The 16,788-nt window shown below is 41.3% G+C and overlaps 1 protein-coding gene across 4 annotated transcripts in view; it reads right to left on the bottom strand.

Annotated features, from left to right (window-relative positions):
* Positions 1–16,788, bottom strand: part of ube2wb (ubiquitin conjugating enzyme E2 Wb) — a 56,021-nt gene that overhangs the window by 20,266 nt on the left and 18,967 nt on the right. For all 4 annotated transcript variants that reach the window (XM_043689165.1, XM_043689164.1, XM_043689166.1 and 1 more), the window contains exon 3: positions 8,149–8,251. In XM_043689165.1, coding sequence (XP_043545100.1) covers positions 8,149–8,251 — 103 coding nt within the window. The remainder of the gene's footprint in view (positions 1–8,148; positions 8,252–16,788) is intronic.

The following is a 16,788-nucleotide window of genomic DNA, read 5'->3' as shown; positions in this document are numbered from 1 at the left end:
CGTGCTCTGTTTCCCAAATTTTATTGGCCCAAATCAAAGGACACTTATAACAATAGATGAACAAGGAAAAGTCAACAAATTTATCAATACTTTGTTGACACTTGGGTTGGGGAGAGTCAGGTATTTCTGAGTCAGGCTTCTCGGGGTCTGGGATCACTGTAATTGGGTGTGTGTACAAGTTTGGTTCAGTTTAACAGTTACCCAGGTATTAAACTAGATTTAATTGTCCAACTGTCTCTGTGCAACTATTAACTGCAGCAGAATCCTCTGAATTCAGATTTAAAAATGGAGCATTCAAACACTGGTGGAATTGCCCAACAGAATCTTCAATTTCGCAGGCAATTTCCTCAGAATTTGCTGCTTACGGGATTCCATAGAGTCGCAATATTCAACTTTAGTTTGCATTGCAGAAAAAACCATGTGGCCAGTTGAAAATACAGGCCATTTTTTCCACAGTATCAGTTAAAGCTGCTGCTTGCAGATGTTCTACTAAATTATCATCCTTCATTACCCTCTTTAGTTCTTGTTAAACTCTATTTTTATGCTTTTGAAAGTTTGTTCCCAATTGCCAAAATGTTGCTCAATTCATCGAAGACTTGCTTTTAGAAGATCCATGATGGTTTCCATTGATATATTCACGCATTCTATCATTGGATTACATTCTAAGAGATTTATCATATCTGACTGATTTGTGTATAGTCATTGAATATGTATATTTTTCCAGTCTTAAAGATACTGCAATAGCTCTTTTTCACTTAATGGTATAATTTGTCAATTTAAGGAAGTTTGAAACTCCATTGAAATATATATTATGCACAGTTTTTGTACTGTCTTGCAAGCTGCTACAAAAGCATACAAAGAACAGCATTATAATAAAAGCAAAGAAACACAGATGCTGGAAATCTGAAACAAAAAGAGAGCTGGAAAAACTCAGTCTGACAAAATCTGTAGAGTGTAGTATGGAGTTAACACTATGTCCAGTGACTCTGTCAGAACTGAAAACAGCTGGAAAAGAGGAAGCTATTTACGCTGAGGACTTTTTTTTGCAGGAGCAGGGACGGTGTACATACAGCACATGGAGATTGTGTCCAGAGAAGGGGTACAAAACGGATAGACTAATGGTTGAAAATTCATTAGCAGAGCTTGAAGCAATCTATCCAAAACAGGACCTAAGGGTGTGGGAGGAGGATAATGAACACAGAGGAGGATGTTCACATTCTGAAATTGTTAAACTGAATGTTGAGCCCTGAAAGCTTACAGTACTAGGTGGATGATGAGGTGTTGCGCGCTAGACTACTAAATGCATCATCCTGTTAGGATGCCATGAGAGGGTGCTTTTAATTGTTTTAAGTTGGGCACTATAACTAAAAGATTTTAACATGAGCTGTTCTTTCCATTAAATTATCCAACTCATTGCAATGTATATTGCAACTGTTTTCAGTGCTAAGTTAATTCTCTGTAACAACATAGCATGTGGCACATCTAATGTACCAAAACACACAAACTTACTCAGGGTATTTATTGAGTTAGAAAGAGACACGAGCAAACAACCTAATCTCTATAGTTCCAAGTACCACTGTTAGCAAAAATAACATTTTCTTTAATGGCACTTTGTTATGGTATTAGCAACTTTGCATTTTGAACAAGGGGTAGCAAGCTCCCCCCCAGTCTTTAATGTGAACATTGTCAAGTTCTAGCCACCAGGATACATGAACATCAACTGGCCACAAAAAGACATGACCCACTCTCACTAGTATCCTTATATATAGATGAGTAAGGACACCACTTCGACGGGAACAATACATCTATCCTAAGATAAGCCAAAGAGAGATACATGTGAGAATTCCGAAAAGCAGGGCAATCCAACCGAAACTCTATCAACAAACATATTGACTTAGATCTCAATTACTACCCCCTGAGAAAAATAACTGGAAATGACGTCACCACGGGAATTGGCGTCACCAACCCAAAGAAATCTAAACACAAATAGAAAGTGGGCCCTACCACCAGTGCTTCATCCGGAGGCTCACTGATGATGTAACCTAGTATGGTGACGAAATGTCGAAAAATGAACCTTGCAGCTCAGCGAACAAACCTACATCCACTGTGCAGTTCTACTTGAAGCATGGCAATGTCTTTCAACTACTTCCAGCAGCTTTCCCTGGATAATACGCCATTTGAGATTTCAGAAAATAGGACCTGGCCAGGGAGATGCTTTTCAATAATCTGGACGGTGTCCAGTCCATCGTAATTGATTCTGCAAAAGTTTGACCTGAATGCTTGTACAGATGGCTTCAAGGAGGACAACAACTTTGGTGGTCATTCCACTGAATCTGGAAAATGTAGGCAAAGCATTGCTAGTTAAATTTTTCTAGAAGTCTGTGGGTCATTGATCCATAGTCAGGGTCTCACAAAAGGATAAGTGATGACAAATGCTCTCCACATTAGGACTTGTGGAAATCTTTGTTGTCAAACAATTGCTGCTGCAATTTGTAGAAGGTTGAGCTGATGCAATGAATCAGGTGTTTGGGCTTGACTGAATTGGAAGACCTTTCCATTTAGGTTATATTTAACACACACTTCAGTGAGCAGTTAATTGCTGATGAAGTAAATAATTGTCAGGTAGACTGCAAATTGAACGGAGGCTATCACCCAGCTTTGCTTGACACTACTCCAAATTCTGAAGCAGTCTGTTCAGATTTCCTACTCAAGGCAGTTGTCATTATCATGAAACAGTTGCAGGACTGAGGAATTTTCTTGAACATCCATATCTCAAAATAGTGACAGTTTATCCATGAAGACACAACATGATTTCAGTCCAAATGTCTTAATGGTAAGACAGAGTGCATCACAATCGGAAAGAATACCTTGATCTCATTACATTCAGTCCCACGTGCCCAAAGACCTGAAGTTTGAGAATCAACCTGATCACATCACTTGAAGACCCTTGGCAAAAAATTGTGATCCTGAGTAGACTTCTTGCTTGATGAGAGGATCAATCCAACATATATATGTATTATATATACATATAGTGAATTTGGAATAATAAATTATGATAACAGCCTCTTCACTTACGAAGAAATACTCTTTTTGATGTATACCACTAACTTTTCTCTGGTGCTTCAAAGGTGAACCACTGTTAACTGATCTATGACCAATTATTTTACATTAGGTCAATTAAGTCAATCTGATTTTTAGAATTCACTCAAAACTAATCATTTGAGGAAGTAATTGTAACTTCATTTATTGTTTCCTCAAGACTAGATGAATCCCATTTTATTAGTCTAATTCAAAATTCAGAGACCAATGGTTCTTTGACCAGAAATAAGGCTTTTAGAAATCCTGCAGTCTCCAGTCTGTTGTCAACCTGTTGAGCAGGGACCACTACTTTTTTGATCATGTTGCTCAGTATCCTAAGTATTCAATATTGGTCAGCCAGTACCAACATTCAGAATAGCAAATATCATGATAAATAGTTAATTCAGTAGGCCAGCTAGCCTACTGTCAATTACACACAGGGATGGACTCCAGGAAATAAAACTGTTCCGAATAAACAATTGTAATGTGTTTCAATATCAGGTCGAGCATGATAAGCTGAATGATAGCTTGCATAGAACTGAAGAGTGTGGTAGGAATCTGGAACTCACTGCCTGTAAGGATGGGGCAGGCAGAAATCTTTTTAACATTTAAGTATTTAGATGTACATCGGCTATACCAAGGCATATAAAACTAGCGGCAATTGCTAGAAAATGGGATTAGAATAGTTAGGTGGTGGTTTTTGACTAGTACAGACTTTATTGGCCAAAGGGCCTTCTTCTACGCTGTGGACCTCAATGACTCAAAGCTATTTTCATTAGCTTTCAACTGAAGTTAGAGTCATAGAGCCATAGATCATGGAAGAAGCTTGCAGTCCAAATCATTCATGCTAACCAGATATTCTAAATTAATCCAGTCCCATTTGTCAATTTTGGCCCAGATCCCTCTAAACTCTTCCTATGCATATATCCATCCAAGTGCCTTCTAAATGTTGAATTGTAACTACCTCCACTTTTCCTTTGGCAGCTCGTTCTATACGTGCACCACCCTGTGCATGAAAAAGTTGCCCCTCTGGCGCTTTTTAAAATATTTCCCCCCTTCACCTGAAACCTGTCTTCTCGTTTTGGACTCCCCCACCTAATCCATGCCCCTCACGATTTTATAAACCTCTATAAGATCACCCCTTAGCCTCCAACACTCCTGTGAAAAGAGTCCAAGCCTCTCCATTTAGCTCAAACCTTGCAGTCCTGGCAACGTCCTTGTAAATCTTTCCTGCACCCTCTCAAGTTTAATAACGTGTTTCCTATACAAGGTTGACCATAATTGTACACAATATTCTAAAAGTGACCTCACCAATGTACAATGCAAACATGACATCCCAACTCCTATACTCAAATGTTATGACCAGTGAAGGCAAAAGTGCTAAACACTTTTTTCACCATCCTGTCTACCTGGGACTCCACTGGGTCTTTTTGTTCAGCAACATTCTCCAGGGCCCTACGATTCATTGTACAAGTCCTGCCCTGGTTTGCCTTACCAAAATGAAACATCTCATACTTATCTAAATTAAACACTATTCTGCCACTCCTTGGCCCATCAGATCAACGTCCCATTGTAATCTCAGATAACTCTCTTCACTGTCCACTACACCACCAACTTTGGTGTCATCTGCAAACTTACTAACCATTCCTCCTATATTCAAATCCAAGTCATTTATATAAATGATGAATTGTGGTCCAAGTTCTGATCCTTGTGGCACACCACTCGAGTCCAGAAAACAACTCTCCACCACCACACTGTCACCTACCTTCACGCCAATTTTGTATCCAATTGGCTAGATCTACTGGATCCTATGCAACCCAACTTTATTAACCAGTCTACCATGCATAACTTTGCCCAATGCTTTACTGAAGTCCATATAGACAATTATATCGCTCTTCCTTCATCAATCTACTTTCTCATTTCAAACAAAAACCTCAATCAAGATAGTGAGACATGATTTCCCAAACAGAAATCCAAGTTGACTATCTCTAATCAGCCCTTGCCTTTCCAAATGCATGTAAATCCTGTTCTTCAGAATTCCCTTCAACAGCGTACCCACCACTGATGTAGGGCTCACTGTAAGCTTTTTCTTACAGCCTTTCTTAAATAATGGCACATTAGTCAACCTCTAGTCTTTTGGCACCTTACCTGTGGCTCTCAAATGATACAAATATCCCAGCAAGGGGCCCAGAAATCTCTTCCCTAACTTCCCATAAAGTTGTGGGAAACACCTAATTGAGTCATGGAGACTTATCCAACTTTATGCATTTTAAGGACCCTTCTGTAATATGAACTCTTTTCAAGACATCACTATTTATTTCCCCAAGTTCCCTTCTATGTTCTTCTCCACAGTAAATACTGATGCAAAAGACTTGCTTAATATCTCAGCCATCTCCTCTGGTGTCACACATGGATGGCCACGTTGACCTTTAAGAGGTACTCTTCTGTCCCTGTTTACTCCTTTGGCCTTAATATATTTATAAAATCTCTTTCGATTCTCCTTAACTCTATTTGCCAAAGCTATCTCATGTCCCCTTTATGCCCTCCTGAGTTCCTTAAGTATACACTTACTGCCCTTATTCTCTTCTAGGGATTCACTCGATCCCAGTTGTCTACACCTGATATATGCCTCCTCCATTTTCTTGACCGGAGTCTCAATTTGCCAAGTCATCCAGCACTCCCCACACCTATCAGCCTTCCCCTTCACACCAACAGGAATACACCATCTCTGAATTCTCGTTATCTCATTCTTAAAGACGTTCCTCTTCCTAACCGTCCTTTTACCTGCTAATAGACTCAAATGTTGAAAGTTCCCGTCTAATACTATCAAAATTGGCCTTACTCCAATTTAGAATTTTAACTTTTTTGATCAGTTCTATCCTTTTCCATAACTATTTCAAAATTAATAGAATTATAATCACTTGCTTTAAAGTGCTCCCCCACTGACACCTCAGTCACTTGCCTTGTCTTATTTCACAACAGAAGGTCAAGTACTGCTCCTTCTCTATCAGATACGTCCACTTATTGAATAAGAGAGTTTTCATGAACATATTTAAATTTCTAGATGAGAGTGGTGCTGGAAAAGCACAGCAGGTCAGGCAGCATCCGAGGAGCAGGAAAATCGACGTTTCAGGCAAAAATCCTTCATCAGGAATACAGGTAGGGTGCCTGCAGAGTGGAGAGATAAATGAGAGGAGGGTGGGGGTGGAGAGAAAGTAGCATAGAGTTCAATAGGTGAATGGGGGTGGGAATGGAGGTGATCGGTCAGAGAGGAGGTGGAGTGGATAGGTGGAAAGGAAGATAGGCAGGTAGGAAAGGTAGGGTGGAGTGGATAGGTGGAAAGGAAGATAGGCAGGTAGGACAGGTCATTAGGGCGGTGCCGAGCTGGAAGGTTTGAGCTGGGGTGAGGTGGGGAAGGGGAAATGAGGAAACTGGTGAAATCCACATTTGATGCCATGGGGTTGAAGTGTTCCGAGGCGGAAGATAAGGCATCCTTCCTCCAGACGTCGGGTGGTGAGGGAGCAGCGGTGGAGGCGGCCCAGGACCTGCATGTCCTCAGCAGAGTGTGAGGGGGAGTTGAAATGTTGGTCCACAGGGCGGTGGGGTTGATTGTTGCGGGTGTCCCGGAGATGTTCCCTAAAGCGCACTGCAAGAAGGCGTCCAGTCTCCCCAAAGTAGAGGAGACCTCATTGGGAGTAACGGATACAATAAATGATATTGGTGGATGTGCAGATAAAACATTGATGGATGTGGAAGGCTCCTTTGGGGCCTTGGATGAGGGTGAGGGAGGAGTATGGGCGTAGGTTTTGCAATTCCTGTGGTGGCAGGGGAGGGTGTCAAGAAGGGAGGGTGGGTTGTTGGGGAGCGTGGACCTGACCAGGTCTTTGCGGAAAGCGGAAACGGGTGTGGAGGGAAATATATCCCTGGTGGTGGGGTCCGTTTGGAGGTGGCGGAAACATCATCGGATGATGTGGTTTATGCGAAAGTTGGTAGGATGGAAGGTGAGCACCGGAGGGGGGGGGGGGGGGGGGGTTCTGTCCTTGTTACGGTTGGAGGGTTGGGGTTTGAGGGCGGAATGTGGACGAGATGCATTGGAGGGCATCTTTAACCATGTGGGAAGGGAAATTGCAGTCTGTAAAGGAGATGGCCATCTGATGTATTCTGTGGTGGAACTGGTCCTCCTGGGAGCAGATACGGTGGAGAAATTGGGAATATGGGATGGCATTTTTGCAGGAGGTAGGGTGGGAAGAGGTGTAATCCAGGTAGCTGTGGGAGTCGGTGGGTTTGTAAAAAAATGTCAGTGTCAAGTCGGTTGTCATTAATGGAGATGGAGAGGTCCAGGAAGGGGAGGGAGGTGTCAGAGATGTTCCAAATGAATTTAAGGTCGGGGTGGAATGTGTTGGTGAAGTTGATGAATTGTTCAACCTCCCTGCGGGAGCACGAGGTGGCGCTGATGCAGTCATCGATGTAGCGGAGGAAGAGATGGGGAGTGGTGCCGGTGTAACTATGGAAGATGGACTGTTCTACGTAGCCAACAAAGAGACAGGCATTGCTGGGGCCCAAATGGGTGCCCATGGCTACCCCTTTGGTCTATAGGAAGTGAATTCCTCCCAATCCAAGCCCTTAACACTATGACAGTCCCAGTCTGTGTTTGGAAAGTTAAAATCCCTACCATTACAACCCTATTTTTCTTATAGATATCAGAGATCTCCTTGCATATTTGCTTTTCAATTTCCCGCTGCCTATTGGATAGCCTATAATACAATCCCAACAAGGTGATCGCCCTGTCTTATTTTTAAGTTCTACCAATATAACTTCACTGGACGATCTCCCAGGAATATCTTCCCTATGTACCGCCATAATGTTCACCCTAACCAAACATTTAACTTGATCAAGAGTATATTGGGTCAACCTGTAGAAATGGATGATAAAACATGAGATTATATCAGTTTCCACATGGGTCTTATTTTGAATTTTCACATTATTTTATTCTAATTTTACCTGTTTTCTATTGAATAAACATTCCCTTACAGAAATAAATATTACCGCCATCAGGTTCCGTGTACTTACCTGAGGTGAATCAAAAGGGTAACGACCACTGAATTTGAAGAGAAGTTGAAATTTCTCTCCTTCGTATAATGTGCCTGGTGCTCCTTCCATGTCTACAATCCATCTGAAAAACATAAAATAAATTATGTAGTTTATCCAAGAGTCATGCTCTTGGGTACACTAATATTGATCATTGCAATGAGCCATCCAAATATATTACGTTTAGAAATGCACTTTTACTGCAACTGTCTCGACAGTATGACCCTCCTATGACTCAACTAAGTACAGGAGGTAATTTATATTATACATGAATGTCAATCTGAAGTGGTCTACATATTGTAAAACCCATTCACTGAATCACAAAAGTGTTGCTGTGCAGAAGGTGGCCATTCAGTCCATCATAACTGCACTGCTTCATTAAATGAAGCATCATTACCTCATGCCAAACTCCTGCTTTACCCACAACGTCACAGATTATCTTTATCCAAATAATCATCCAATGCCCACTTGAGTGCTCCATTTGAACCTGCATACACTGTACTTCCAGGCATTAGATTCCTTACCCTAATTACTCTGAGTGAGAAGGTGGTTTTTCCTCACTTCATCCTGGTGTCTTTTGTAGATCGATTTACATTTATGCCCTCTTGTTTCTGATCCTTTTAATGAGTGGGAACAGTTTTTCCCTACTCTATCCAATCCACTAACTATAATAAAAAAAAATTCTTAGATTTCATAGCCACCTTCTCTTCAAGGAGAATGGCTTCAAATTCTTCAATCTATCTTGACACCTGTAGTTCCTCATCCGTTCTTGTAAACTGCTTCTGCATTCTCTCCAATGTGTTTACATTTTTCCAATAATGTGGTGCCCAGAACTGTACACAATATTCTCGCTGAGGTCTTATAAGTGTTTTGTATGAGTACAACATTGTGCCTTTGCTGTTGCACTCTATGCTTTTGTTAATAAAGGCAATAATACTGGAAGCTTTACTTTCCTTTCTACTGGTCATACCAGTTTCAATAATCTGTGCACATATACACCTAGGTCACTCTGCTCCTGCACCACCACCACCCATTCCCCTCCCCCTCAAACTTAAAACTATATCCACTATTTAGACCTTAAGACATAGGAGCAGAAGTAGTTCATTCAACCCATCAAGTCAGCTCCATCATTCAATGATGATCATAACTGATCTGATACGCCTCAACTCAACTTTACTACCTTTCCCAACAACTCTTGATCCCCTAACTGATTAAAAACCTACCCCAGCCTTGAAAATTCTTAATTGCTCAGCTTATGCCGCTCTAAATGGTAGAGAATTCCACAGAATCCTAAGAAATTCCTCCTCAATTCTGCCTTCAATGGGCGACTTTCTATTCTGAGTCATGCCCTCTGGTCTCAGCCTCTCCCATGAACAAAAAGACCCTCACTGCAACTACCCTGTTCGAATCAAAAAGAGAAATTGCTGGAGAAACTTAGCAGATCTGGCAGTATCTGAGGGGAGAAAACAGAGCAGTTCTAAATAACTTTGTTTTCTCCCGGTCAATTTCTGTTTTTGTTTCAGATTTCCAACATTCACAGTTCTTTGCTTCATTACTCAAAATCTTGCATGTTTCTGTAAGGTCACCTCCCAGTCTTTTAAACTTCAATGAGTACAAGCACAACCTACTCAACATTTCAGGAGAAAATATTATGTTGCCTTTCAATGTTCTTCCTACCAAAATGCACCACCTCTCACTTCTCTGTCCTGAAACCCATGTGCCACCAATCTGCCTACTCCGCCAACGTGTACTTATTCGTCTGGAGTTCTATACCATCCTTCTCACAGTTTGCAATTCTCCCAGGTTCTGCGTCACCTGCAAACTTTGAAACTGCCCTCTGCACATTAAGACCTAGATCATTAACATATATAAGGTAAAGCAAGAGTCTCAATACCAACTCTGAGGGAACTCCACCACAAACTCATTCAGCCAAAAAAAATCCGTTGATCATTACTCTATTTCCTATCACTCAGCCAATTTGTATCCATGGTGTTACTGACTCTCTTATTCCATGACCTATAACTTTCCTCATGTCTGATGTGCGGCCACTTTTAACAGACATCTTCTGAAAGTCCATGTACACCATATCAACGACACTGCCCTCACGGAGTCTGTTAACTTGTCAAAAAAATTCCAGCAAGTTAGTTTAACATTAATTCCCCTTCAGTAATCCATGCGGTCTCTTCCTAATCAATCCATATTTTTCATGTAACTAATAATTCTATCCTGACTAGGAATTTCCCCAACATTGAACTCAAGCTGATTGGTCTACAATTGCTGGGCAAATCTCTATGACTTGTCTTAAACAAGGCTGCAATGTTTGCAATTTTCCAGTCTCTGGACCCTAGTGAAGACTGAAAGATTGCGACAGGTACCCCTTCCAATTCCACACTCACTTGCTACAAAATCCTTGGATGCACCTCATTCAGTCCTGGTGCCTTGTCAAATTTAAGCACCAACAATCTATCCAACAAGTCTTTCCTATCAATTTTGAACTTCTGTTGATCGAGTCCCATCCTCTGGAACCGTGGCTTGGGTAGTATCTCTCTGGTAAAGACAGATGCAAAATATTCATTTAACCCCTCAGCTATAAACCCCTATTGCCAGGTGTAAATGCCTTTTCTCATTCATTCGTGGCCTTATTCCTCTTTTTACCACCCTTTTACTATTTGTATGGCCATAGGAGGCTTTAGGGCCTTCTTCATGTCAGTTGTTAGCCTTTTATCATGGTTTTGCTTTGTTTCGCCAGGGATTTTTTTTGCATCTCCCCTCTGAAGCTTCAATATTACACTTGGTTCTCAATTTTATTTTCTAACTGAGATTTATTATAAGCCACATTATTTCTTCTTAACCTTTACTTCTACCTCAGGAAGCTCTAGATATGCCTGTAGCTTTCCCATTGGAAGAAATATACTTAGACTGTAACCAAACCATCTCTGCTTTGAAAGTAGCCCATTGTTCAGTTACTGTTTTGCCTGCCAACCTCTCAATCCAGTCAATCCTGCCCAACTCTGTTCTTGCCCCACTGAAGCCTGTTCTCTGCCAACTCATTTTTCTAGCTCTAGCTTGTTGCATTTCATTCTCCACCATCTTCCTGAATCTTATCCCCAACTCTCACTTGATCCACTTAACCCCCTAATTTGCAAGAACCAGGTCCAACAAAGCAATTCAATTTTCATCCCACTGATTTGGTCTGCAATCCCTGCATAGCTAAACAATTCATACTGTACAGGCTCACAGGCCTGCTGATCACAGGATTTCTCAGAACTAACAGCTGACCCATGTTCTGCCTCAGCAGATTTAAAACATTCAGGCTTACAGTATTCAGATCACAGACTTGTGCTTGGTTCCTATATCCCCACTTGGAGTAAGGCACGATGCCAACATCATCCCTTAATGACATGAAATGTGCACTAGACTGCGATGGCCATCACAATCTAGCCTAATCCTGCCTAATGTTGTGCATGTATGTTTGCTTCAACAAAAGTCATTAATGGCAGCATTTTTACATTTCCAGCTGAAATCTGCCAGCAGGGCAAGCTAAACTTAGAACATGGCTCATCGACATGGCTCAGAAAATCAAAATATTGATTTGCAGAAGTTCAAAGGATACTTGATATAATTCAGACTGTTTGATAATATTTTACATTCGAGTAATTTCACAAAGCCAATCAGTTTTGCCAATGGCATAAAAGGGTGGTTGCCTGCATGTATACCCTGCTATGTCAGCTGTCTGCCACATACACCAGTCTATTTTAGATGGCAGAAAACACTTTCAAAACCACTACAATTGTGCTAAACCATTATTTATTTTTCCAAGCAATTATAATTCCAGAAACAGAAATGAAATGAACTGCAGAGGAAGCCATTTGAATAATCAAGTCAGTTGATTCTTTCAAAGAACAATCCCTTCCCCCAACGCTTACCCCACATTCCTACAATTTCTTCTCTTTCAGGATTTAGCCAATTCCCTTTTGAAGGCTACAACTGAATTTGTATCCACTACCTTATCAGGCAGCGCATGCCAATATTAACTATGTTCAAACAGTTTTTTTTAATCCTACTGACTCTGATTCTTTCACCAATCCTACGTATGTTTGTCCTCTGGTTATCAACCATCCAGGCATTGGAAACAGTTTCTCTTTTTTACTCAAAATACTTGTTAATTTTAATCATATCTAATTTCCTCAGCTTCTTTTTTCTAAACAGGAAAACAGATACTCTTCGGGCTATCCAGGCTTACATTTGAAACACTGACCAAAGTAGTCAGGCCCTTGTTCTAAGTGTGGTATGCAGAATTGGACACAATATTCTAACTAGGAGTACTTTACAATGATAATAGAATAACTTATTGAATTTGGTGTTCCATAAACAGAAACATAAAGCCTACAATTAACTGTATAGCCAAGTTTAAAAGTTTGTGGTCAAGCAACTTTCTGCTCTTCTACTATATTTCAAATTATGCCACTCAGTTTGTACTGTTTCTCCTCATTCTTTGCAAAATTTATCACCTCATACACTTCCACATAAAATTTAACCTGCCATGCGACCACCCATCTCCAGATAATGCCCAGAGTTTTCTTCCGTAAAGCCACACCACGGCCAAGTTTTGCGTCACTTGCAAGTTTCAATATTGTTTGCAGTATCTTCAAGACAAACATAGGTCAAAAATGCAATGGCCATGGTACTGAACTGTGGCAGACATTGAAAAGCACACTGCAGAGTCCAAAAACAAATCCAGAGAACACAGAACAGTACAGCACAGGAATAGGCCTTTTGATTGATGATAGTGCCAATCTAAACTAATCCCATCTGCTTGCATTTGCCCTGTATCTGTCAATGCCCTACCTGTTGAGTCCAAACGTTGCTATCATATGTACATTTATCACCTCCCTGGCAGTGCGTTCCAGGCACCTACCTACCACCCAAAAAAAAACTTGTCTTGCACATCTCCTTTAGAGTTTAACCCTCTCACATTAAACCTATGCCCGTTAGCATCTGACATTTCCACCCTGGGAAAAAAAAGACTCCAACTATCTACTCAAATCATTCCTGTCAATGTTATACACTTGTATAAGGTCAACCCTCAGCCTCTGATAATCCAACAAAAACAATCCAAGTTTGTCCAACCTCTCCTTTGGCTAATACATTCCAATCCAGGCGACATCCTGGTCAACCTCTTTTGCCCTTCTCCAAAGACTCAATTTCTTTCCTATTAAGCTTAAGGTGAAGGAACCCTTTTGATTGAATTTACTCTACAATTTGAGAGGGAGAAGACAGAATCAGATAAAATGGTACTTCGGTTGAATAAAGGCAACTACAGAGGCATGAGGGAGGAGCTGGGTAGAATTGACTCGGAGAGGAGCCTAGCAGGAAAGACAGTGGAACAGCAATGGCAGGAGTTTGTGGGAGTAATTCAGGGGACACAGCAGAGATTCATCCCAAGGAAAAGGAAGCTTGGTACAAGGAGGATAACCATGGCTGACTAGGGAAGTCAAGGATAGTATAAAATCATATAATGTGGCAAAGGGCAGTGGGAAACCAGAGGATTGGCAAACTTACAAAGACCAACAGAAGGCAACAACAAAAAAAAGGAGGGAGAAGATTAAATATTAAGTTAAGTTAGCCAGTAATATAAAGGAAGACGGCAAGAGTTTCTTTAGATATATAAAGGGCAAAAGAGAGGCAAAAGTGGACATTGGACTGCTGGAAAGTGATGCCGGAGAGATGGCGATGGGGAACAAGAAAATGGCTGAGGAACTAAGGAATTACTTTGTGTCAGTCTTTGCAATGGAAGACTCGAGTAATATCCGAAAAATTCAAGAGACAGACCTGAGTATGGTGGCCACCACCAAGGAGAAGGTGCTAGAAAAACTGATAAATTACCTGAACCGGATGGACTAGACCCTAGAATTCAAAGGGAGACAGCTGAAGAGATAGTGGAGGCGTTAGTGGTGATCTTTCAGCAATTGCTAGGATCAGGGAGAGTTCCAGAGGACTGGTAAATCACTAACATGACACCCCTATTTAAAAAGCGAGAAAGGCAAAAGATGGAAAATTACAGACTGATTAGCCTAACCTAAGTCATGGGTAAGATCCTGGAATCAATCCACTGTGAAGGATGCGCTTTCTGAATACTTGGAAGTGTACAGTAAAATAGGACAAAGTCAGCATGGCTTCATTAAAGGGAGATCATGCCTGACAAATCTGAGTAAGCAATGAATAGGGTAGACTAAGGACAGCCAATGGATGTTATCTACCTGGACTTCAAGAAGGCCTTTGACAAAGTGCCACACAGGAGGCTATTGAGTATGATTAGGGCCCATGGTGCCAGAGGCAAGGTACTAGCATGGATAGAAGCTTGGCTGTCTAACAAAAAGCAGAGAGTGAGGATAAAAGGGTCCTTCTCAGGACAGCAGCCAGTGACAAGTAGTTCCACAAAGCTCAGTTTTGGGACCACAACGTTTCACATTAATGATCTAGATGAAGGAACTGAGGACATTCCGGCTAAGTTTGCAGATGAAACAACGATAGGTAGAGGGACAGGTGGCTGCAGAAGGATTTGGATATGTACGGAGAATCAGCAAAAATGGCAGATGGAGTACAACGTGTGAAAGTGTAAAGTCATGCACTTTGGTTGGAAGAATGGAGGCATGAACTATTTTCTAAATGGGGAGAAAATTTAGAAGTTTGAAGTGCAAAGAGACTTGGGACTTCGAGTCCAGGATTCTCTCAAGGTAAATTTTAAGGTTCAGTTTGTTGTTAGAAAGACAAATACAATAATGGCATTTATTTTGAGAGAACTTGAATATAAAAGCAAGGATGTACTTCTGAGGCTCTATAAGGCTCTGGTTGGACCACATTTGGAGTATTATGTGCAGTTTTGGGCCCCATATCTCAGGAAGGATGTACTGGCCCTGGAGCATATTCAGAGGAGGTTCACGAGAATGGTCCCAGGGATGAAAAGCTTAATATATGAGGAAATTTTAAGGACTCTGGGTTTATACTCTATGGAGTTTAGAAGTATGAGGGGAGATCCCTTATACAGAATACTGGACAGAGTAGATGTTGGGAAGATATTTCCATTGGTAGGAGAAACTAAGACCAGAGGGCATAGCCTTAGAGTAAAGGGAAGACCTGTAAAACGGAGAAAAGGAGAAACTTCTCCAGCCAGATAGTGGTGAATCGACAGAATTTATTGCCAGAGAAGGCTGTGGAGGCCAGGTCATTGAGTATATTTAAGACAGAGACAGATAGGTTCTTGAGTATCAAGGGGATCAAGGGTTACAAGGAGAAAGCTGGAAAATGGGGATGAGAAACTTATCAGCCATAACTGAATGGCAGAGCAGACTCAATGGGCTGAATGGTCTAATTTCAGCTCCTAAGTCTTATGGTCTTATTGTGTAGCAATCAGAACTGCATACAATACTCCAAATGGGGCCTCACTCAACTTTTATACAGCTGCAACATGATTTATCAAGTAATGATCCTTGCGGAACACCACCGGTCACAAATCTCCAGTTAGAAAAACCTCTCCATTACTACCCTCCATCGTCTAATTTACCAACTCACCATGGATACCAAATGACAATCTCCTGGACCAGTGTACAGGAACTGTCAAATGCTTTAGTAAATATCCACACAGATTACAAACACATCAACCATCTTCATCCTTTCCTCAAAAAACTCAAGCAAATTTGAGACAAGACCACACTGCACAAAGCCATGCTGACTATCACAATCAGTCCATTCTTCTCTAAATGCAAAGAAATCCTGTTCCTAAGAATCTTCTCACATAACTCGCTCTTCCAACACCTCCCCCCGCAATGCAACACTCACTTGCCTTTAATTTCCTGGATTTTCCCTGCTGCACTTCTTGAACAAAGAAACAACATTGAACATTTTCCAGTTTTCTGGGACCTTATGTATGGCTAAAGAGGATACAAGATCTCTGTCAGAGACTTGGAACACTGTACTGTGAAACTGGAACCACTTGAACGTCCTGATTCAATTATCTTACAGTATGAATCCCCATTCATTTGGTAATGACAAGCTACTTGCAGAACATTGGAAGATTTAAAAAACTTCTTTCCAGCTAATAACTAGATTGTAAAAGGATATAAGTTATGAATATGCTGTATGGTGACACACAAAGTAAACCAGACAGACGTACATATCTCCTAGGAGATAGTGAGAATTGAAGATGCTGGAGAGTCAGAGTAGATAAAGAGTGGAGCTAGAAAAAGCACAGTGGTCAAACAGCATCAGAGGAGAAGGGGAGGCGACATTTCAGCTCAGAACCTTGCATCAGGACTGGAGGAGGGAACAGAGATGCAAAATTAATAAAAGGAGGGGGCTGGGGGAAAGGTGGGTGGGATGGCGATAGATGGATGTAGGTAGGTGGTTAGTGGGAAGGAAGTTGGATAGGTAGGGTCAAGCTAAGGGGACAGGGTGGACAGGGAAGGCTGGGACTGGGAGATTTGGAAGCTGGTGAATTCTGTTAAGATCGTATAGTTGTAAGCTCCTGAGGCAGATGAGAAATTGTTTTTCCTCCAGTTTGCATGTAGCCTTGTGTTGACGGTGGAGGCAGCCTGGCCTGGACATGTCATCTAGGAGGGGGAG

This window comes from Chiloscyllium plagiosum, chromosome 4 (genome assembly GCF_004010195.1).
Source record: "Chiloscyllium plagiosum isolate BGI_BamShark_2017 chromosome 4, ASM401019v2, whole genome shotgun sequence".
In the NCBI taxonomy this organism is placed as follows: Eukaryota; Metazoa; Chordata; class Chondrichthyes; order Orectolobiformes; family Hemiscylliidae; genus Chiloscyllium; species Chiloscyllium plagiosum.
Note: the sequence above shows the minus strand (reverse complement) of the source record. Positions and strands in the feature narration are given on the sequence as shown.